This window comes from Lissotriton vulgaris, chromosome 8 (assembly GCF_964263255.1).
Source record: "Lissotriton vulgaris chromosome 8, aLisVul1.2, whole genome shotgun sequence".
NCBI lineage: Eukaryota > Metazoa > Chordata > Amphibia > Caudata > Salamandridae > Lissotriton > Lissotriton vulgaris.
Genome location: NC_141696.1, coordinates 1,157,584,558 through 1,157,609,382, shown reverse-complemented (window position 1 = coordinate 1,157,609,382; position 24,825 = coordinate 1,157,584,558). Strand labels below are relative to the sequence as shown.

The 24,825-nt window shown below is 43.2% G+C and overlaps 1 protein-coding gene across 1 annotated transcript in view; it reads right to left on the bottom strand.

Annotated features, from left to right (window-relative positions):
- TSC22D1 (TSC22 domain family member 1) overlaps positions 1-23,335 on the bottom strand; it is a 334,929-nt gene extending 311,594 nt beyond the window's left edge. The window contains exon 1 of the mRNA XM_086935017.1: positions 20,786-23,335. Coding sequence (XP_086791143.1) covers positions 20,786-23,019 — 2,234 coding nt within the window. The 5' untranslated portion in view covers positions 23,020-23,335. The remainder of the gene's footprint in view (positions 1-20,785) is intronic.
- Between the last annotated feature and the right edge of the window lie 1,490 nt (positions 23,336-24,825).

Genomic DNA, 24,825 nt, shown 5'->3' with positions numbered 1-24,825 from the left:
GAAGTTACTTAGCTGGGAGGACACTTTGTAATTATTAAGGGCCCTAATACAGGCAAAAAAATTCAGCGTTCCTTCAAATCCTAGCACTATTCTGGATTTCAATACAATGCCCAAACAACACGCCCCCGTTTCAGGTACATGGCAATTAAAAAGAACAATTGATGGACAGAATGCAGAACAATGTCATACATCCACCCCAGTACAGAGATCCATTGTGTCCAAACAGATGGTGTGGTGAGCAAAATAATGATAGATTCAACCCAGATCCTTGTGACTGGGGGTAAATGTTTGCATTGTCTAGCATTCCGTCCATCAAGTGTTTCTTTTCATATGTCGCCGTGGGTAGGGTATGCCCAGACGTGGGTCCCATGCTCACTACATCACTGGATTCAAGCTAGCCAGGGTGATGCCCTGAAAACGGTCCCAGGATGCTTGTTTCCGGTCCAAGGAGGACCTGGCTTGGCAGTTCGGGATGGACTGTTCCAACAAGGAAGAGGGTCAAGACTGATTTGCATATGGCTGGGTCCAAACTGGGGTGGTGTGGGGAGCAAAATAATGATGGATTTAACCCAGATCCTGGTTACTGGGGGTGAATGTTTGCATTGTCCAGCATTCTGTCCATCAATGCTTCTTTACATGCAAATTAAAAACATATGTTGCCTATGCTTCTTGAAGATCACATTAGTACCGTTCAACACCCGCTTTACTGAGTCTAACCTAGTAAAGGTAACAAAACAAGGAAACATTTACACACAGAAGGGGGAACGTACAGCAATGAGCTGGATGACGAAAGGAATCTTTCATGAAAAGACAGATTTGCTGGACCGCAAGGAACAAGTGAACATAACATTGTTATTATTCTTATCTATTAAGGTAAGCCAAGATTAAATATGTTTTTATCGAATATAAATGTAGCATCTTAAATAGTGACAAACACTTGGCTGTACGATTTGTACCTCTACAAAAGACAAACAAAAGGTAATATATTTCTCAAGAATACCTTGTTTGTCTGAATACATTAATTTGCTGTATTAGGAACGACAAAAAGGAAGCAGCTCTCTACGTCCAGCTGGCAACAGACACAACTGCATTTAGAATATTCAATGTTTATTTACTTTTCCTAGAGAGATTAGATTAAATAGCGGGGGGATGATGAAGCTAGACAGTGTAGATTGGTATTTTCCTCATCCACACACACTATCATGCATAAAAAATAATTGGTGAGGAGAAACTTGACCACTTCCGAAACAATTTCAGAGGCTATATTTTCAGCAAATGTCCATACTCCAGGATACTTTGTTGCTTCATTTTTTGCAAGCAAAAGAGTTGGGTCTGACCACAACTGGTCACAATCCAAATAATAATTTGCCTCTTTACAGTGGATCAGTTATTAAAACAGAACAACCTCGACTTTGAGGGAAACGAACAGTCTGGGGCCAAAGTTCAAAGTATTCCAAAGAAGCTACGTTCACCGGGAAAGCCCTTCCCTTGACACTGGCTAATATCCTGTTCGTACCCCTTCTTTGTAAAGCGCTCTGATATCTGCAAAGATCTTGTTCGCGCTATATAAAACTTTCAAAATAAATAAATAAATAAATAGCAGTATTGCAGTCTTATCCAATGTGTGTGTGTGTGTGTGTGTGTGTGTGTGTGTGTGTGGGAGGGGGGGGGGCGGGGGGGGGGGGGATTGGCCGGATGACAAGAGAAGACCATCTAACCTTCTGTCCTGATAAATACCCTTACACTTCCAAGCCATACCCTTGCATAGTTTCAGTTGCTGTGACTGAGTGGGAAGTTTTAAAATCTAATGTTGATGCTGCTGCAGGTTGGACTGGCTTTGTTGAAGTTCATTTTGCGAAGTTGCACAAACTGGCTACCGATTACCAGTTGGCCCCCGATGAGAGATGATCATCCAACGTTCTGCACGGATAGCTTTTTTCACTTTTACTCTTTTCTAAAGTTTTAGCTACCGCAACATAAGGGAGAGTAGTCTTTAATTCAAATGCCTATGCTGCATTAGCATAGATTGGTTCTATTTAAACTTATTTTTTACAGGGAGGATTACACAGACAAAAGCAATCTGTGTTCAGCATGGCGCTCTGAAATTGCCATTATGTGTATTGAAGTCTTCAGCTGTATAACACTTTTCCCACTGATGTCATGCATTTTAATATTTTAGTTCCTATTTCGTTTGTGTTTTTAACAAATCCTGGATGAACTGCCGCAAATCTGGCGACCACATCCTTTTTTTTTTTTACTTTTTGCAATGGTTTTAAAAAACTGCACAAATAAAGATTTGAAACACAACTGGCTATTTAAATGCCCAGCCCTGTATAAACACATGTTTGTTCTGGAGTCAAAACTCCAAGTTGGGCAGACTTTATTGATGATACGTTTCAGCAACTAAGGTCTGTGAAAACGCAGTGTTTACCTGGAAAAGCTAAATTTCGTGCCCGAAGCACCAAAATGCACATGTTATTCCCGATTACCGAATAAAACTTGGGGTATCAGATTTTACTATACACATGACATTTCGTGCCACCCCCACCCATCCTCCTCCCCCCCCCCCCCCCAACTGCTTTTCGCACACTTCAGAATACAAATGCTAATAAAAAAAAATTGGGGAATGCCTCTGCTCAAACCCATTCTTTGAAGGAAAAGACGTGGGCATCTACTTAAAAAGATTAACTTGTGCATTATTACATTTTTCCTCTGTAGTGACTTTTTTGAAACATTAAGAAAAAGTGTGAATTGGCAAAAGGGACTGACTACCAGCCTTTTCCCCTGGGAGAAATACAGTCAGAAGCAGAATAAGCTGTGATATTTACTGATTTAAATAGATTTCCATGGGGAATGTTATGGCATATGCTGTAGTCCCTGAAACAATGCTGTTATCTCAATTTGGGTTCTTCAAGTTTTGTTTTTTAAATGCCTGGTTCCACTAAATCTAGGGTCCCTGAAAAATGCGTGCAGCATGACCCGATTTCCAGCCTGTTGGGGGATGAATCTATCCCACAGCCTACAGCAACAAACACGTTCATTGCAATTTCACTTAGGACTCTATGATTAAGATGAAAAAAAATGTTACAAGAGAAAAATAAAATAAATATGTAGGAGCTCTCAAGAAGCTGCCTGATTCGTATTGCACGCAGCAATCAAAGGAAACAATACAAAAGTATTTTGGTCAATAATTGGTCATCGTACTGGGTCTCATATGTTATGTTAGTTAGGTATTTATGAAGCGCAAAGCACACAGCTACTCCCAGGAGTGCCTCGGCGCTGAGCAAAAAAACACATAATCACAGAGAAAAGATCGACATAGACAGTAATCAGAAGACAGATTATAGTTGGAAAAGCCATGTCTTGAGCCTTTTCCTAAAGGTGAGCAGATCCTGAACCTGTCTGAGGTCCAGGGGAAGGCGGTTCCATAGACGGGAGGCAACCACCTGGAAAGAACGACCTCCGATCCGAGCAAATGAAACTTTAGAACAGGAATCAGGAGTTGAGTGAAGGACCTCAGAGTACTTTGGGGAATGTAATGGGGAAATCTTTGTCTAAGGTAAGGAGCTCCAATCTGATTAAAGGCCTTAAAAACCAGAATCATAGCTTTAAAATGAAATATTTTCTGAACAGGAAGCCAATGCAGAGATGACAGAAGAGGAGATACAGGAGTCCTAGGGGCTGCCAGAAAGATAGCCCTAGCCGCTGTATTTTGGATCCTCTGCAAGCGAGCAAGTAACTGGAAAGTCCCAGGTACAAAGAGTTGGCATAGTCCAGACGCGAGGCTGCCAAAGCTTGGACAATGGTTTTTCTGTGAGGGACAGAAAGCAGGGGCAAAAAGTTCTGCTGCATTCTTAAGATCCCGAAACAAGTCCCAGCTACAGATTGGATCTAGGACTTCGTAGAAAGCGTAGCATCTAGTCTGACTCAGAGGTTCTTAACCATAGTCATGGAAGAACTGGGGGGTGTGGGGAGGGCGGGGGGGCCAGGTTCTGCAGCCACCAGCTGTGCCATGTCTCACAGGGGCGGGGGCCGAAAAAGATTCTCTAACCCATCAGGATTACATTTCATACAATGTGAAATGGCATACTTTTACTTGAATAGTACAATCACAACTGACCTTGCTGAATATAGTAATTCCTTACTTAAAAATCACACAAGCCAAGAACATTTTGCTCATAAAAAAAAATTTTTAATCAAGATCCGCAAAGGTAGCTGGTCCAAATAGAATGCCTATTGATGTTATCAAATGAGACCCCAACGCCACAACTATTTCAAAAAATTCAACAAACAGGTCAAACCCCTCCTTCATGGAATGGGGCAAATATACATCAAATTTATACAAAGGGGAAAAAGAAAACACTAAAAATTACTCACTCGTAGCACTTCTAGATTCTGAAGGAAAACTATTAAGTAAATATCTATTGGATGCGCTTCATACCAGGTTAACGGAAAACAACCTACTTTCACTAAATCAATCTGGATTTAGATCTGGCTGCTCTATGATTGACATCAATTTAAAGCTAATGGTGGTAATACGTTAAAAAGGAAACTCAAATTATACTTATGATATGTAGATTGCTCCTCTGCTTTTGATAAGAGTAAACTGGAAGCGCTTGCGGGTTAAATGGTCTAAATGGGGTGTCATTCAAAAGGCAACAACATTTTCCGGTATTGCTGCACAAAAACCCTTGGCTTCACATTAACTGGGTCAAGGTAAGAGAGAAGACCCCTCGAGTTCCAGGGAACAGGGTACTAAATGACCAAGCTTCACATTAAACTGCCCACAGGCAGTCTTTTACCAAAAATCACTACTCTACACGGTCTTAAAAAAAGATGTATCTCTGTATATCATAGACCTCACATTGTGGGGCTCATTACGATGTCGGGAGGAATCACTGCTGCCCGACACCGCATCGGTCATCGGTCCGACCGAAACCCGGTCAGTGGTCCCGACCGCCCCATTAGGATGCGGCCAAACACTGTCCAAAGTTGCATTCCTATATTATACTACGGGTGCATGCATTCCGGCCGTAATGCATGCTCCCATAGTAAAATGGGAGATGCGGTTCATCCCTGCACCCCGTGGCAGGCACTTCCAGGAGCCTGCCACAAAGTGAAGGGATCAACAGGGGTTATTTTAGACAGACAAGAGGAACCGATGAGTAACTAAGGACCCCGGGTGTCAATTTTATAGAAAATTGGTCCTTAGAAAGAGAGTACAAGGAAAAAAATAAGTATAGACCTTGATGGGTGCTATAAACATTCGATGTCCAGCCAGACGGGGAATTTTTAATGTGCAATGTAATCAAAATAGCAAAAATGAGAAGCGACAATACAGCGGAACACAATCCTGCACCCGATATGGCAGATAGGGAACGAGCAAACAAACACAAAACATGAAGGATTTCAGGCAAAACTGGTGCTTTGGTAGCTTGAGCTGATCATGGAATAAAGCAAGCTAACCACAACAGTGACCGCATTATTCATACACGTTGGAAAAACAGTGGCACTATTTAGTCTGTCGACGATGTTTCGAGCCCAAGCTCATTGAATACAGGGATCATCATCAGGACTAAAACAATGAAATGCCTGGCAATAACCACAATGCCTGTTGGGGTAAGAAAGAGGGAGAAAAACAAGGGAACCAGTCAGGAAATGTTAACAAATATACTTTCAACATGTCAGCAAGGCCATGCAATTACCACAACCTAAGATATTCAACTAAGAAAACAGCGGTAATGTGCTTTAAAACAACGGTTTATGGCCTTGTGTTATAATTGCAGGAGTGTTTAGAAAGATAAGAAAGGAAAAATAGGCGGAGAAAACAATTCAAGCACCGGATAGCTGTGCAATTTTCCAGGTGAAATTTGCAACAATTATGTAAAAACACGCGGTGGTGTGTAGATCTCTAGTACCGGAGCGCGCGGTGCAATAAAAACTTGTGCCGAATCACATGCGGGTATCACATACGGGGGCAACAGTAACATGAAAAGCAGTAGAGATCATTGTGGTGCTAAATTATGTGCCCAAGTGTGCTAGGCAAGGTAACAGCAGAGTTGGTCAAAACCGTGAACTATGAAATGGGCAAACCTCGTAGGACAGCAGGACGGTGTCCAGAAGCAAATGTGGTAGGACGACGGGTTGTCAGCACTGAAATTAAGGAGAAAAACTGGGTCAACCTGGGGCAGGCTCCGTGACCAAGCGAAACCGACTGTGCTGATCGTTATAGTTACCTGGCGCTATTTCAAAGAGGGGGTTCCGTGAAGCAACCTAGGATCTGAATGAATCAGACGAGCCGGGAGTCAGCTTCTACCTCGGAGATCCGGGTGTGAGGAGCGAGTGCAGGAGTCAGCACTTGGCTGCGAAGGGCTGTGGGGTGAGGGGAGAGTTAGAGAAGGGGCAAGGGGCCATCATACGTGGGTTGCGGACAAGGAGGCCAATGGTGCCTCGCTTACCTTAGTGATAGTTAGCGGAAATACACCTGTAGTTCCAAGGCTCGATGGCAGGAACTGGGTGTTCTATGTGTCTCGCCATAGAAAGAGACAATGGCCTGGCCGCCATTTTGGGTGAGTGCACACTGGAGAGTGAGGAAAGACTTCCGTGAATCTGCGTGCTCGTGTATAGAAAGGTTTTCGGCAGTGTGATGGATAAATGGTATGGGAAGGGGGAACAATGGAATTGGCTAGTGAGAACTAATATCATGTATATTGCACCAGTATTAGCGCGATTGTCATAATTATTGGATAGCCGCCGGAACAAGACAGAATTTTAGAAAAGCATGGAAAAACTTATGTGAATCTAAGTGACCTTAGAAAAGTCTTCATCGAGTGAACAATATTAAAAACATAATATGAAATGACATTTTGGGATGAGAATGATCACTACAATTTGCAACATGAAATGTCTTATACTGCAAGCGACGTTACGTACATTAGTCACCATGTTCATTAATCACCAGACAGGGGAAATCTAGGGTTAAGCAGTTATGATGTGTAGTAAAATGAGGTCACAGACAATCAATTACTGTATACTGGGTTCATCACATAACTTGAGAAGCGGTCACTCGCAATTACTGTACAGATTCCAGGAGAATAAACATATTTAGTACATTTTTGGGAAAACAGTTTTGAGAAGTATGGACTGTATACAGAATTGTTCAGTTAGTATAGGTCAAAAGTCTTTGTTAGGAGGAATTTATAATAACGTTGTCCAGTCCTCATTTCTATTCAGCCTGCTCCTGATGGTGTCGAAGAGAATTATTGACTTAAGTTCCTCTTTGGCCATGTTGCCGCCTCTTTGCGGGAGTTTAAGTACTTTGAGAATTGTCCACCGGATATCATCTGATTTGCTATTGTGAAATGTTCTACCAAGGGTGCAATTCAATGTCTTCAACCTGATCCTGCTCCGGTGCTGGCAGATCCTTGTTTTTATTTTCTGTGTTGTCTGCCCGATGTACAGTTTTAAACATTGAATCAAATATACCACATTGCAGGTATTGCAGTTTGAAAAGGTGCGGCAATTTACAGTAACGTTATTGAAAGTGAAGGATCTGCCTTCCATAGTAAATTCTCACACATTGCAACAACCGCACTTGGAATGACCAATCACAGGAGACAGTCCCCATAGGGAATCAAGTGTTGTTGAAGGACTGGGGTTGGGAAGGGCTGCCCTTACTAAATGATCTTTGAGATTCCGACTTTTACGGAAAGCAAATACTGGTCGTTCGATGTTGAGGCTACCTACATTTATTATTGGCCAATGTTGGAGTATGGTTTTCCGTATGTTATTAGAGATTGGTTAGAATGTAGTGACACATGCAATCCTGTCTGTCTCTTTTTTGGGGGTGGGACTTACAATGATTTCTATCGGGCAATACAAGGTTCTTTTGAATGCATTCCTGACTATTTTTTGGGTTAACCTCGATCTTTTAGTTTAGTGCAAGAATGTTTGCCTCTCTAAAATAGTCCTCTTTGGTAGAACAATTACGCCTTATTCTTAAAAATTGTGAATAAGGAAGCGAGCCCCTTAGAGCCCTAGGGTGGTTGCTTGAATAACTGAGTAGCGTGTTACGATCGGTGGTTTTCCTGTAAAGGCGAGTAAGTAATTCACCCTCGGAGTGAAAAATGGTGAGATCTAGGAAAGCAATGGCTAGCTTGTCAACAGTGATGGTAAACGTGAGGCATGAGCAGTTATTGTTTAACCAGTGTAGAAACTGGTGCAGACAGTCAGTGTTGTGTTGTCAGATTACAAAAATGTCGTCTATATATCTGCGCCACAGAATAATGCGAGAGAAAAAGGGATTACAGGTAGTCACAATGGAATATGTTTCAAAATGGCCAGGTTGGGGGCAAAAATCGCGCCCATAGAGGTACCTTTGATCTGCTGATAAAAGTGATTGTCAAAAGCAAAAAAAAATTGTGTAAGACAAAGTTCAAGCAGTTGGAGAATGAAGAGTGTGGGGACAGCATGGGGGCGTGGCCATGAATCAAATATTCTTTGGATGACCAGTAACGCTGTAGTCTGGGGAATGTTAGTATATAGGGGCTCAACATCCATGGTACACAGTGAGTCAGTATCAGGATTGTAGGGGTGATGTTCGATAAGATTTATCATCGCCTTGCTGTCTCTCACATAGCATGCGGTTGTGGGTACAAAATCTTTGATAAAAAAATCAACGTACGAGCCCAAAGGCTCCAAAATGGATCAACAAGCTGACACTATCAGTCGGCCGGGGGGGTTGGTAGGGATTTTGTGGACTTTAGGCAGAGTGTATATCACTGGAGTGCGTGGAGATTTGACATTTAGGAAAGTAAATTCCTTTTTGCTAAGAAAGCCCTCATTTAAAGCATCTGTGGTAATTTTAGTTCTCATGCCCTGTAGTTCTTTGGTGGGGTTTGAAGGGAGCCTCTGATAATGTTATGTATTAGCAAGTTGGCGTAAGATTTCTTCCTTATAGACATCTTTTGTAAAACTATACCACCACCATTATCTGCACTCTTAATAGTAAGGGAATCGTTGTTTTGAATGATCCAATTGGCTGTTTTTCTTCAATAGATAGGTTGTAAGAGATAAAACCCCTTGTGTGTGCCAGATTGACTAGATCCCGGAGTACCATTTTCTCAAAGGTAAGAATCTCTGCCGGAATCATACCAGATGTAGGGGAAATGTGGAGGGTGGCCGAAATTGGGTATTGGCAGTGTTACTCGGTGTGGGGTTAAGTTGTAAGAATGCTTGCAGGCGGATCAGTCTGAAAAACTGAGTAATTCTGTCTGTAATTCCCAAAAATTGGGTGGGATGGTGGGTACAAATGACAGCCCCTTCTTAAGAAGTGAGAGTTCAGGGTCTGCCAATTTATGTTTGGATAAGTTTAAGATAGGGAAGATTTCATAGGATGTCATGGTGGTATTATGGGTATTTACCAATGATAGAATTTTTGGCGCGTTTGGCGTTCGCCCAGTTGGTTACACCAACGTTGTGTCATCTTCCCTCGACCTCGTCGTGTCTTGTTAGCCTCTGCATAAAAAATTTCCACTGTTGTTTCCTCCCCTGTTGGAGGTGTTTTGGCCCTCTCCAGCGTCAGATGCGTCTGAGGAGTCGGCAGAAGTGTCAGAAAAGCAGACTAGGTTCTGGCGCCTGTTAAAGCGTCCCCAGGGTCTGGAATTTTGAGGGTTAGAGTAAGATCTGTTATTGTAAAAATCTTTCTGTAAAATGGATATATGTGCTCTACGTTATAAGCCTTAATGTCTTTCTTAATTTTATTAGACTTCTTATTTTGTTCTAATCTGTGGAAGTCAGCAATGGTTTTTCCACTTGTTCCAATAATTTCTTGCTTTCTGCTGTGGTATTAGAGTCTTGTAACTGTTTCTCAATGTCAAGAATCTCAGTTTCTAGGGATTTCAGAGTTTCTGTGGCAATGTCAATTCCCAAAACAAGCCAATGTTGGAACAAGTTGTGCCAATATAACTAAAATTTGTTATATATTTGGGGTTGTCGGTGAAAATTCCCGGGATGTTGCAAGCCTACAGGGATAACGTAAGCCTTTAAGTAGTCTGTAAGCATGAGAATCATGAGTTGTAAGCGGACTTGTTTTTTCTTTAATTTTTCAAGAAGTTCTTGAAGGGTGGAATTAGTGAGAGTGGGAGCATCTGGTGTTTCAGAAAGAAGAGAGGGTCCCAAATATATTTTCTTTATATTGTCGTCAGAGTAGAGTGGCGCCTGTGCTGACATCCAGGGGGTATTGATAGAAGAAGAGAAAGAAGGGGTGGGGGTTGGGAAGAAGTGCTAGGAAGGTCCACTCCGTTGGAGGGTATTTAGGCGAGGAGACCCTTGCAATCTGGCGAATGCGCTATAGTTATTTTAGACATAAGTATCTAACCTCGGTCATTGAAACATATAATAATTTTATTAATTTGGGAGCTAATCGAATGGTCGGATCACATCTAAAAACTATCCACCATAGACTAGGAGCTAACTTGATCTGCCATGCCCTCACCAGGTACTCACATATTTCTTTTCAGAATTCTTGAATAGGAACAAAAAAACATATGACATGAGACCAATTTGTGACAGCCCAATTTGTGACAGCTCTTGAATTACATTGAAAATGACGACATGACCACCTGGGGTTAACCTGGGCTAAAAAGTGTGGGGTCTATAGAGAAGTCACTTACTACAAAAATAACTATCTGTGCCAAATGGCTCCTCTCAAGATCTTATAATGCAATATATTAATAACATCCTACATCTTTTTAGTTAATTCCAGCCCTTCATACTGCTCCCATTTATCAGTTGCCTATTGCCAGAGATAGTCGCCCTTCGTGGAGGCAAGCAATCTTTTCCATTCTCCAGGCCTCTTTCGGTCAGGCTTTTCCATTAATATGCTGAACACTTTTTGACTGCCCCATATCTGCCCACTCTCTAAATTGTTATATATATATATTGACTAAAATTCAAAAGGTGCAAAAAATCTCCTTAAACTAGTTCACAAATTTCCAGCAGACTATTCTACCTTTCTCCAGTCAAAATATCAGCTACCTTCCTGAAACCAACTCTCTATCGTTTTTGCACTATATCGTCATCCAACTTAGCACCGGAATCCCCTACTAATTCTAACAAAAGTGTAACAGCATTAATATGAGAGCGTATCTCCTATAAAGATCCTTACGCTTCCTAAAAAAAAAAAAAACATCTCAGACTTTTGTTGCAACCTTTTTAGGGGATTTTGTTCATTTTAGCACATAACAAATATCATATTCATTAAGAATCAACTGTAAGAAAATGTTCTTCAAAATATTGCCTAATCTAAGTTTCACATTAAACCTGGATATATACTTTGCAAAATAATAATACTTTAAAAAGTAAAGTGCCAAACCACCATTCTCTTATTCTTTATATAAAGTGCCTAGCACTAATCTGGCAGTCTTATTCTGACAAATGAATGATGTAAATATAGACTTCTTTAAAAAAAATGCTGTTAAAAGACACGTAGTCGCTGAAAAAAAGAACCCTCCCTAAAATGGTTAGAGGAAGCGAGTGCCTCTGTGCAAACATAGCTTGAATTTTTTTAAATAAAAAGGGCAAAATTGACATCCTAGAAATCCTCAATCTTTATAGAGTATCTAAAGCCCAAATACCTATTCAGCTAATCATTTTCACAAGACACTATATCTGAGATCAATCTATCTGAATTGCAGCTGCATAGAATTACGGTTTTCTTTTTGTTCATTTTATAACCCCGCAGCTCCTCATATAACGAAAAAGTCTCAAAAACTTTCTTTCCCCTGCAAGCATCTCTTAGCGTCATGAATCAGCATGTTATCAGCGTATAATTTTCTCTTCTTCTGTGCAATGGGAGGATAAATATCTCCATTATCCATAATCGTAATCGCCAATGGCTTAATAAAAAAGCAAACAGAACCAGTGTTAAGAGTCACCCCTGCCAGGTGCCACGATGAACATGTAATCTACCTTCGGCTATAGCATTTATTATGATATTGGTTTAAGCTTTCTGATACATCTTATATATGCTGGGAAGGAACCCCAAACTTGGCTAAAAAAAAAAGCATTTCCCAGATCGAGGTCAAATGCCATTTCTGCATCTAATAGAAGAACTATGGCCGATGTATTATTAACTGAAAAGTAGTCCACCGCTTCAGCTAAATAATGTGTATTTGCGCCTAGCTGAAGTCCAGCAATAAAGCCAATCTGGTTCTGATGAATCAATTTTGCCACTATTAAATTGAATCTATTATTCAATAGTTTCATAATTGTTTAAGAATTTGAATTCAGCAATGTAATTGGACAATGATAGTTTGGCTCTTCACCATACTTTCAATTTTTTAAAAAGCTAACTACAGTCCTCATACTAAATAAAGCCAGTATAGGAACGCCCTCCAACCATGCATTGGCTACCAATAAGAGGTAATCGACAGCACTTACAGTTTGAGAGGCTTTTAAACACCTCAACTAGCTCCTCTTAGAAAAAGGATAGACAATATTTTCCACGTCTTCCTCGGATACAGTAGATATTTAGCCTCGCTAAAAAGTCCTTAGCGCATCCTTATCAACCACTTGATTCAGACTATTAATCTCTCACTAAGATTGGAGCATAATTTCACGAAATTTCCCCTGTACCTTGCGCCTACCCAGAACTGGGCACTTCAAAGCAGGATTCATGTTTCTTGCGGCTAGTCCTAGTGCCTGCCAGGCTAAAAATCACCCTGTAAAATTGCTCTCTTCATAAACCTTCTCCATATGAGCACAATTAAATGCACCACACTTACCATAATACAAATCACTTATTGCTTGTTTGGCCTTGTCCAGTGCTTTCCTATTTACCATCGATGGATGCCATAGAAATCTATCTCGTCTATCCTGAACAGTATTTTCCCAAATCTGCTTTTGTTGTCTACCACGTCTAGTATTTGCTGCATCCTTCACTATCACAAGTTCCCTTATTTACACTTTTAGCGCATACCACAACAATTCCTTCAGCTCCTCTTTGCATATCCGGACCCATCCTTCCTCCTGTAACTACTGTTTATTAAAAACCCAATCTCCTGATTCGCAGAGCATCTTTCTCAACCAATACCTCCAGGGTACGCATTGCATGATCTGAAAAAACGTTAGGGAGCGTCAAATGACCCTTAAAAAAACAGGGCTTTTGAAAGTAAAAAATGTTTTTAATAAAGAATCAATACAAGAAGAACTATAGAATAGTCCAGAGTAACATGTATGTTCCATTTTTGATGGAAAAGCCTATGTCCAAGGATCAATCAGTGCAAGGGTTTTTTGATAATTTTGTAAAACCTTCGCAACTTAAGGCTCAAACTGCTTTTTCAGTATTACTGAGGAATCTATTCTAGGGTTCTGTAAAAAATGTAAATCCCCTCCCAGATTAATCTTCTCTGCGACTTTAAATAATGAGTGAAAATGTTCCTCATAAGTCCCAGCATTATCTTCCACTAGGGCATACAGACTCACAGATGTTATCAGTCTATGAAATACAAAACAATTCACCCAGCACCAAAGGCTATATTTATCACTAAACCAGTTGAAGAGAAGATGCAACAAAGGAAAAATACAGTTTAGTCATCTATTCTTGTGGATCCACAATGATTCCTGACTTGCCCATTATTAAAAGTTCTTTTCGCTCACTTTTTGACAAAATAAAAATGACGGCAATTCTCTACATGCAATATGGTTTTAGATTGTTTGCCTCAAACATTTTGAATCATGGGCACATCACCGCAACAGGGGTACAACCTTTGTCCTCAGTAGAAATCAAAATATCGCAATCAGATTATCATTATGTCTTCTCCACTTATATACTAAAGTTTGAAAGTCTGTTGACCCGCACTAAAACTGGACCGTTGTCAATGCCAAAAGCAAATAACGTCATTATTAACAAGGTTTGATAAGGCTCATATGTTATGGCATTCAGACCAAAATCACAGTGACTGAGATGATCGAGTGTTGTCCACCTTCCCCTTAGTCTACAATTCTTATTCCCTTCAGGTATAGCTCAAAAATCCATTTATGGGTAGTTTTCGATTTAACTAGACGTTAAATGCCTAGATAATGCTATTTAGACTAGGACTAATAGTGGCAAAGGTGAGCTAAAACTAGGTGGTAGATACTTCGCTCATGGCCTTTTGGAATGCTACAAGCCATGCCTCTGGCATCGCAACATCCTCAACTATATAAAAGAATCTTCCGGCAATTAAATAATGTGCTTTTTGGGCCTAATTCTTAGAGAAAATGGAACATGTTTTTTCCACAGACTTACACCCACATGGAAGGAAAACCGATGACGTTCTTGGCACTCACAAGAATTCACAGAGTACACTTCGGGAGCTGCAGCTGTTACAGTTTCTCAGGCGTCCTTACATACAAATGTCCACTAACAGAAAGGTGTGAAGTGCCTATTTTCAGAAGGATAAATTTCATGTTACAGTGTATTTGCACCCGCTAACTTTACTTTAAGAAGTATGTTTTTGCTGTGAAGAAACCAATTCTCCTACACCAGCACCAATTTTTAGGTGTTCCATTGCCTTTCCTACCAATTAATTCCTGCCACTGACAGTAGATCTCCCATCGTTTTCAAGGTGTGGAACGATCTGCACGAGATTTGCGAATACCATGGAATTAGGAATTTTGTGGGCATTCACTGACCTTTCCAGATGTTCCCACCACCAACTACCCATCACCAACGTTTGTGAGCTGATTCACTAACACACAAATGTACAGAACACTTGTGTGTCACTTCGGTGAGCAAATACCTGTGTGAATGAATTTAGAATTTTTTATTAACTGTACAATTAATTAAAATCTTTACAGTAAAAGGAGAGAGTACAGAAAACAGTAATTGTAAACTTCTTTGCTTGATAAACTGTGTACTACTGTGCTAATTAAAAAGGCGAATTAAAAACAGAATAGGGTGAGGGGGTACGACGCCCCAGTCCCATATGAATGGCCCTTTTCCAACCTTGTGTGCCGTGGAGTTAGTCTTAACAGCGGACGATTAATTCCTGGAGGGGCGTACCAGTTGGGCACTGTCAATGCTACTACGTAGCGAAATCACTTCAGCTGTCGTCCGCTGCTTTTTCCATTGGCTTCCCAAGTGTTAAAATGTTTTCGTTACTGGCTTTTAGGGCTAGCCTAATTTGGTGAACGAATTTCGCCAATCTCGCTAGGGTCATTGTGTTGATGGTTGAGAAACACAAAGCTGATGCTTCAGAGCATGATTTTGTGCTCTGACTGAGGCAGATCGGTCTCAGCAGTCGCCGGCGATCGATGTCGAAAAAAGGTCAGCAGCAGAGAAGGTGCAACTAAGATTCCCTCTTGTAGGTGCATAGTCTACAAGATATGGATTCCCCTCTTTGAGCCCATACGGGGTTTAAGTCTGCTATCCCAAGCGTGGTCAGCCTCATTTATAGAATTTTGCTTCGGACATGAGTTGTTAGGGCCTCACTTAGATATAATTGTGCTTTTTCTACCATGTACGAGTTGTTTAATGGGTCCAAATGGAGCTTCGACAGAGGGTTTTATGGTTGAGGTCAAAGGAGATTTCATAAACTTGTTTGTTGACTGCTCTCTTCCAAATCTCTCCCGATCTGCACGAGATTTGCGAATACCATGGAATTAGGAATTTTGTGGGCATTCACCGACCTTTCCAGATGTTCCCACCACCAACTACCCATCACCAACGTTTGTGAGCTGATTCACTAACACACAAATGTACAGAACACTTGTGTGTCACTTCGGTGAGCAAATACCTGTGTGACTTGTGTCCTATATGTTCAGTTCTCAAGTGTCTAGAAGTAGTGACATGAGCCGTGTTTCAATTAAAAAACTAGTTTGATTTCTTTTGATCACATATTGGATATTTAACAATATTACCACTATTTTTCCAAAATGTCCACTTGGTTATATTACCAAACAAAGTGATTACTTCAGCAGCTGACAACTGGAGCATGATAGATTTTCTTGGGCTCCAGTGGATAAGCCACACCCCCTCTGTATGTAAGCTTTTAAAAATATTGACAACTGCTCCAAGGTGTCCTCCAATTTAGCCCCACTTCTGTGCCCTGCATCTCGGTCAGTATTTTAGGAGACCTAATCTTTCTACTTCTTTATGATAGTTTTCCGACTGCCACCTCCACTGATCTTCAATATTATGCAATTTCCCAATATTATGTGCGCACCTATAGTATTTTTTCTCCTTTACCTTCTGTAATAACACAATCTTCAGGGTATTAAATCTTTACATTGCTCAGTCTTGCATAGGTCTTGGTTCTTACCCTTCCTCCTTGGCAAACATAACTTAGGACTCTTTGTAAACATGTGGTCTCTTTGCATAATATCGTTTGTCACCAATTCCATACCTTGTGCTCTGTGGAAATTGTACTGGTTAAGCAGAAACCTCTTCCTGGGAGGCTTCATGTTAATAAACAGATGCAGACCAACAAAAACAGTACCTGTTGCTTTTTCTCCAATTCAAAAGTATCCTCTGCACTTGATCTCTAAAGTGTGAGACAATTTACAATATGCCCTACAGAAGGCCTAGGCTTTGTGATAAACAGGGAGCTCCGTAGTGAGGCCCGAGTTTTATCATAACCATTTCCAGACTATTAACCTGCAAGGCAGTTTAGAACTCCCTTCCAGGCAATGCTGTGAATCCCCTAAAGTAGGTGGGGCGGGCAAACTTTTTAAGCTTGTGCAAGTCTGTGGCATGTACCCACTCTAAGGAACTCAAAATGTACATGTTTATGCAAGCCTATCCAAACCCTCAATGATAGCAATGGTTTCATGCTCTGCACTTTTTCGGAAATCATCTTGTAGCGCCGTGAGACACTGTTGGTGGTGAAGTTGTGCTTTGAGGTTTTCTTACTATAACCACACACCTAGCAAGCAGTTTGGAGATCACCCGGTTGGTGGCAGTTCACTAGCATGGGCTGCTGTATCCAGGGGCTGAAAACGACTTGGAATTGCAATTAAAATTCAGGAAGCCTACTACACAACATATGGTGGACAGGACACTAAGTGAAAAGTCTCAGGTACCATCTGCTTTCTAGAAGCGGTGTATGCAACCTGCTCCCTAACTTACTTTTCCAACAGTAATCTCTCCTCAGTCATAGAGCAAAGGGAGTCCAAAACTTAAAAAACACCAACAGTCTCTAGAGGCATAAGCATCTAAATGTAACTGGCTTCAGGATAACAAAGGCAATGTTTTAGCAGCAAGAACATAGGATTCAAGATCCTGTTGATGACTCAACATTGGCAGCCAAAGTGTTAACATTTGTAGCATTGTTTTGCACAGGCACGATAAATGCCTCGCTACCTTTAAATGATCAGTTTGGAATAAGAACATTGGAATCTTTTACAGCCTAAGATTTCTGGTTCTCTTCCCAGTACTTCTGTTTTTTTAGAACCTTAATTTGTGCATAAAAAGATTTGCTGTTTCAAATAACCTTACATTATGATCATGCTCGACTTTGTGGGCAATACTTTAGCCAGGATCCATTTTCAGTACAGTGATCGCTTTGACTGCTCAACCACAGATGCCATAGGGAAGCTAAAGAATCTTTGTCAAACTAACCTATTCAACACAGTATCCAAGCCAGTAGGCAGTGCACTTTGCAATGACTAGCACATCCTTTCTTACTACCGGGGTCTGGGGTACAGCCTACGACTCCCTAAGCAGGATATCAAAGCAGCACAAAGGGAGGTAGCAAGCTCTTCAAGTCAAAGTTTAACCACATGGCTGCTGGGCGTTTCCCCCCCCCCTGTGCTGGAAAATGCCATTTTAGTGGCACCATGACGAGCTCAGCTCGTCATCAGCACACGACACCCGTGGGTGATGACGAGCTGAGCTCGTCATCAGCATCGAAAGGGTTAATGGAAATGGTCACAGATGGAGAGACCTTGTACATTCAAAAAAGATTTACCAGGTGGGTTAGAAGCCAGCATGGAGTCCCATAATAGCCTGTATATGAATAAAGACAAATTGCAAATGTGAAGGAATTGCAATTGGAGGACAAAAATTAAGTTGATATCCTCAGATTGATGCATTTGCACTACTCCCTCATGTGAAACTGAAAATAGCATGCACGATGAGTGCCTTCAATTGAACTTATAAAAGCTCCCACATTTCCTTTACAATTGTATTTCTTATATTTGATTGTGAATTTAATTAAATCTTTCATCACCTGTGTTTTACTTGATCAATGTTAGTATCTTTATTTGTGCATGTTTTGCGATTGAAATCATTGAAATTGAGACTGTCTGGGTCACCTGTTTCCAGTGATGGCTCAGAGGGGGGTGGACGTGCTCTGGTATACATTAATGATTCAGTGGAGGTCCATGGATTCCAGTAATGATTAGGGGACGGGGGTTCACAAAAGTCAAAAGGTTTAGAACCACTGGTCTAGTATGTCTTTTTTCGTGGGAGCTCAAATTGCAGTTCGGTTTCTAGTGGGTATGCATTTGGGAGTATAAGCAACGCGTTTTCTCCAAGCCCTGTAAATGGGCAATTTGTAAAAAAAAAAAGAGAGGACTGCCAGATGCTAATCCATGTGAAGTGTTGTTATGTTAAAGATAGTAACACTGCACTATCAAAAAACACAATATCGCTTTCTATACCATGGAGGTAACTTATTTGGAGATAAAATGTTAACCTCTTAAAAACAACTACACCAGTTTTTTTCTGCTAGTGATACTGCAGAACAGGAACCACAACATACCTAGCCAGACTCCGGTATATATGCGACTCAAAAACAATGAAATACATAAACGTAGTTCAAATTGTACTCATGGGAAGATCTCTTTTTTAAACTTTAATACCACCCATCAAGAAGGGCCATATCAGTTATATTTATGAAAGAAAAAAAATCTTGATAAAGTAATGGAATGCATGCTTTCACTGAAACATAAAGCAGTAGAAGGGTTAAAAATAAAAACAGACTTATCGGAGACTGAAGCATGGAGGTCATTTCTAAGGGCTTTTACAAGTCTTAACTTGTGTGTCTGTCAAGTAGAGGAATTCCTCGTCTCAAAAAAGTTTCCAGTGCATAAACGAGAAGTGTCTACACCATCATATTTAGTTAGAAACTAAAGCGAGCCATCTCTGTACTTATGATGCGAGGCTGAGGATAATTTAATGCACATGGCTCAACATGCAGAAAGTCATGAACTATTTGGACACTGGATTAGAATACAAAGCGTGGACAAAACGGGAAAATCCTTATTTGTAGTCGATATTAAAAACAAAAATCATCATACCTTCCCATGAACACTCAATCATAAATGTCATTCATTAATACCCTGGATAGAATTAAATAACTAGAAAAAAGTTTAGGAGAAAAAAAACACTCATGGGCAAACAGGCAGCTGTACCCTACCATCTCAGATATTCTTAACCCTGCATGAAATACCTGGAAATCCTCGAAGAATGAATGGGCTCAAATAGACCCCATCAGGACAATTCCATCAGGACGGAGTTCATTCTCTTCGTCAAAGAATCATCACGTGCCCATCTCTGGGTTGAAATTCTCATCTCAGAATGTCCCCAACAAAACTCCTGAATGACCACGTGACTTTTCAACCGTACACCACAATAAAATCCAAAGTCGCCCACTACCAAATCTGCTAAACCACATCACTCTCGAACAAGGCTCAGTTCTGCTTGGAGCTAAAGGTCCCACTGAAATTGTCACAGGTAACACCAACCTGAGTGCACCCTAAACGCTGCCAGCCTCAATCAAATGGTGTCATGGGAATAGGGTAGTTTAGCAACAACCCACCTTTATTCACCCGACTTCTCAAACGGATCCTGCAAAAAGAAGGACATTACTAGTTTTATTCTGGAAACTACCTGAGAAAATGGGCCTGACTGACAAAGCTTTTTTCTTGGTCAGATTCACAGGTCATTTTTCGTTAATAGTTCCAAAGTAAGATATGCCTACCCACAAAAACTGTGGCTAAGCCTTACTCCTAAAAAATCATGATAAAGTCAAACATAAGCCTGGACTATGCTACACCTACTCAAAGAGAATGATTGATGAATCATGCCTGGCTATTTTGAGGTAACTCACGCGAGCAAGGAATTAGACAGTCCTATTCATAGAATAGGCTTTGTGAATAGAGACCAATAATATCAAATCAAACCACAGCTTCAGCTGTTTTGTGAGCATGGAACATTCACCATCAAGAATTATGACAGGTCTCCACTCTTCTTTGCCTTCACCTTTCTTCGAGAATATCAAAATTACGTTCTCCGTCTACTGCAGTTGTGAACACATTCCTTTTTTTGTTCGAAAGTGTCCTGGTGCCCATGTGCTGAAGTTTGCGCTACAGAAATACATTACATGAATGTGACATGCAATCTAATACATGAACCCCAAATTGCACTTTACTTCTGGAAGTTTGTGTCTCATCACAAACACACAGGAGTACTTTGCTGTTACGGGAACGTGTGCTTTAAGAGACACAGTTTCTAAATGCAGTTTAAATGGAGTTAAGGCCATCCAAAAGGTGCCGTCCAAAGTTCACCGATGTATTATTATTTTAAAACATAGTAGTATTACATTAGGGTTCGGATAAACAAAATTAAACCCTGATGCATAGCAAGATGCACAATTCCACATAATACTGTAAGCACAGAACAGCAGGCACAAAAGGAGAGTACTGGAGAGTGTTTTCGAAGTCATAGGACACTCCATCACCGAGACAACCAAATTATGAAAGGGAAGGGGGTACACTAGAGGCCATCACATGACCTTACCTGTCATCCTCGCCATCGACCAGAGGTAACGACTTCAATGGAAGAAGCTGACCAGGACCCGCTAGACTTCCACCACTCCCTTCCAAGGAAGATGAACCGCCTATTCCTGAAATGCCTTCGGCGATGATTGACTGCGGCAACCCGGCCACCGAGTGCTCCATGAGACGCCTAGCATCTGCGATCTGATTTGCCACTGACTGGATGAGCGATGGCGCAAAGAACTGAGCAGAACTTAGAGGTATCTGGTGTGGCATGTGCTGGGACACCGGTACACTGGCAGGATGGTGAGCAACACCCTGAGCCCCGTTGTGTGCAGTGGGGGGCTGGGACATGACAGGTGCGGGGCCCATACCAGCAGAAGCTGTCAAGTTGATCTGGCTAACAGCGGCTGAGGCAGGGGGAATTGGGCTGACGGCCGGGATCTGCTGATTACTCATTCCTTGAAGCACGGGTTCCAATCCTTGAGCCTGGGGTTTTGCGGAAACGGGGGCGTTCTGCGCTGACATGACTAGTTGCTGAGGAAGACCCTGCGGGCCCATAGGCAACCCCTGGGGCTGAAGCGGCTGCAGGAGAGGTGTAGCCAGAGTGGGGGCACTCTGCTGCATAACGGAGGGCATTCCTTGGTTAATAGCTGTTGGTGCTTGCTGCGCCGTGGAGGGCAGATTCAAGTGCTGACCCACTGCCACATTATGACTGGACTGCGACACAGTGGGCAGATTTAAGGATTGACCCACACTGTGACTGACAGGCGTTGCGGGGGGAAGATTTATTTGCTGGGCCACACTCTGACTGCTAGCCACTGACGTGGGCATCATCGTGGGTGCATGTGCAGCAGTCATAGCAGAGGCTGTGGATTGTGCTTGTGCAGCTGTGGATTGCATGTGTGCCGACAGATTGTGCCCGGGCTGTCCTGACGCTACCGAGGTCTGAAGCTTATGGGGGTGCTGCAAGTAATCGGCCACGCTCCCTGTAACAGTAGTCTGAGCAGCCGACATGGCATGGCTCTGAGGGATGAGGGAGGAGGGAATCTGCTGCTGGGCTGCATAGTGGAGCTGCTGGGGTAGAGTCTGCACAGGCTGTGAATAGGGGGGCTGTTGGTGCACTGAAGGCACGGCCCCCATACTATGACCAGCCGAAGGGTTCAATGGAGGTTGGTAGCCCTGCTTTTGCTGTCCATAGCCGCCTTCAGGCGGGTGCGATTGTGCTGGCAAGGTGGCACTCTGAGCCCCGGGCTCCGAGTACCCCTGCTGCATGCCGGGGCCTTCACCACTGCCAGCGCTCTCCGTGTAGTGGCTCAGAGTGCTGCTGGCCGAGCTCTCGCTGGTGCTGTCCCTCTCCTCGGCCGTCTGCCTCACACTTTCCACCACCCTGTGAGGGGCCTCCACAGGCTGCTCCCGCTCGTAGTACTCGGTGCAAGTCCAGCGGCCCTTGCGGAAGGGCTCAGAGCTAGAGTCCAGCTTCACCACCCGGAACCGTGATGTGGCCGCCGCCGTGGCGGCAGCTGCAGGGGGAGGGGGCTGAGTCTGCGGCTGCTGCCCCACGGCCGAGCCCAGCGCGGCGGCTGCCACCGCCTGCGCCACCTGTGCGATGGAGCCCCCGGAGGCCGGATGGGGGGCTACGTGCACAGCTCCAGGTAGGTTGTTCATCATGTTAACGTTCACTCCAGCCATGCCCCCGGACAGTCCAGCGGCAGGAGGCTGCAGGGGCTCTGGGTGCAGCGGCCCGGCAATGCCATTGATGAGCAGCGGATGAGGCTGAGGAGGGGGCAGGCCGGGCAGGCGCGGCTGGTTGGGGGACAGCGCCCCGGGTGTGTCGGCCTCCTGCAGGTTGCTGAGGGTCTCCTCTGATGAGCTGCGGCCCGGCGCACCAAGGTCCGTGGCCCGGGAGAGGGAGGCGTCCAGGATCTCAGAGGAGGACAGCTCTTCGGTGTGTGACTCGTCCAGGTCGTCGTAGCTTTCAGTGTCCTCGGCGATGCTGTTGTTAGAGCTCAGGCTGGCCGAGGCCTGCGCCGGGGTCACACTGGTGATCTGGAAGCCGCTCTTCTTTTTGGGCCCAGTGGTCTGAAGTGGGGGCTGCAGGCCCAGGCTCTGCGGGGGTTGCGGGCCCAGCAGCGGCTCGTCCAAGCTCAGCTGGCCACCCGAGGCGGCTCCCGCGGCGCTGCCCCTCCTGGGCACTGCGGGCGCCGGCTGCGCCATCTTCCTCACCTCAGGTGGGGCCTCGGGCTGCTGCTGCATTGTGTCCCGGAGAGGGCGGGTCGCCCCTGCTCTAAGAGGCCGCAGTAGGCTGCGGACGGCCGGGGCACAGGGGAAGAGCCGAGGTCCGGCTGGGGGAGATGTTCAGGCGCGACGGGGAGGCACAGCAGAGCAGGTCCATCACTGGTGGCCGGGCGGCGGCAGCTGCATGTTGCCGTGCCTCAGGTTCGGCTCCCGGGCTCTCTCCTGCTGCTGGTCAGGCACGGGGATGCTGGGTCACCGGCAGCCGGGCAGCTAGGAGGAGGGGCGAGCAAGATGGCGGGCGCGCATGCGCTCTACTGCCGCAGACATAAAGACCTCGTTCTGTTGGGAGACAGTGAGGCTGACAGCAGGCTGAGAACGGAAGCGGAGGAGGGCGGAACGAGCACGTCGGCGGAAAATACCGAATACTGACGAAGTGTCAGCCGTCAAACTACCAGGTTTCACACTTACATCCTGACCTCTTCGTTACAGATCGGCTATTTTCGGACATTGTGGAACTTCGACGGTCGTTATATGAACACCCCCGAGTAACGGAAGTTGGGAAGTATTTATCGTGTTACAATTTTTTCTAAAAAAGCAATTTCGTATGACAAAATTATTTTTGAATATAAATGATTTTTATAAGGAATATAGTCGTAACTGATTATGAAATTGCACTTGACACTATTTTATTTGAAGGTTTTAGAAGGGTGCATATTGATGTAGTTTAGTTATGCTACATTTCTGTAGAAAAACTATTTTATTACAAGCATTGGCAAAACAAATAGGTCTTGCCTATGCAACAGAAATTGGCTTTGCCAATGTGGTTTTAACCATGTTGTACACCAGCTTGGCTGCTTTTTAATGTGAAGGAGGGTTCAGCCAGTAAGTAAATTCATCAAAAGTCTTTAATACAAGTATCACAGGTAAACAATGACTCCTTAACAGTCCCTCAGAGCTCTAACTGCCCTCTTGGAATCCGCCTTCCTTCCACCCATTCTGGCACCCACACATTCTACACCCCGCACGTATCCACCCCGAGGATTCCAACACAATACCACACACCTTCCCCCTATAAGCCAAATTCTACAACAATCCTTCAACAAACTACTAATTACAATAACATGAAAAAAACAAAAAGGTGCAACAACTACCCCAGTTTATAATCCGCAAAATAAGGTGGAACTTTCCTCAACCTCCCACCACGGCATACAAAACCATCCTACTAGTGTTGGGATTGTACATGTGCTTTCATGTGCTTTCACGAGCCATGTCACGAGCGTACAGCTTGTCTGGGCGCTCGTGACAAGACTGTGTATGTGGGTATGTTGTTATGTTTCAAACATGTAGAATGTGTCACTGTTAGGCGAGGTTCTTGTTATGGCATTACTAACTGGAACTGCAAGACTGTATGACCTGAATAAACTTGGTCTGTTTGAAACTTCTTTCCGCGTTGTTTCCGACTTCCCTACACTGGCGACGAGCGGGAGCTGTGTTACCTACGTTAAGGATTTAAAGAGAGCTATTCTGGATCTGGAATATTTTTTTTGTTTTCCACAATTTTATTTGGATTTCCGTTCCAATGCTATCAAAACTGATCTGACAGCAACACCGGAATACTTCGAAAATTAAGGAGAGCGGAACAAAAGGAAGCGGAACAAAAGGAAGCGGAACTAAAAGAAAAAGGAAATTTGTCTTCTTTATTTACTTTACCTTCACTGGCATTTTTTGAAAATCGTCTTCAACCCTCGAGGCTTCGAATGTTCTGCACGCGCAATTCTTCGTGCTTGGATGTTTCTTCTACCGCTGATCTACACGACGTGTGAG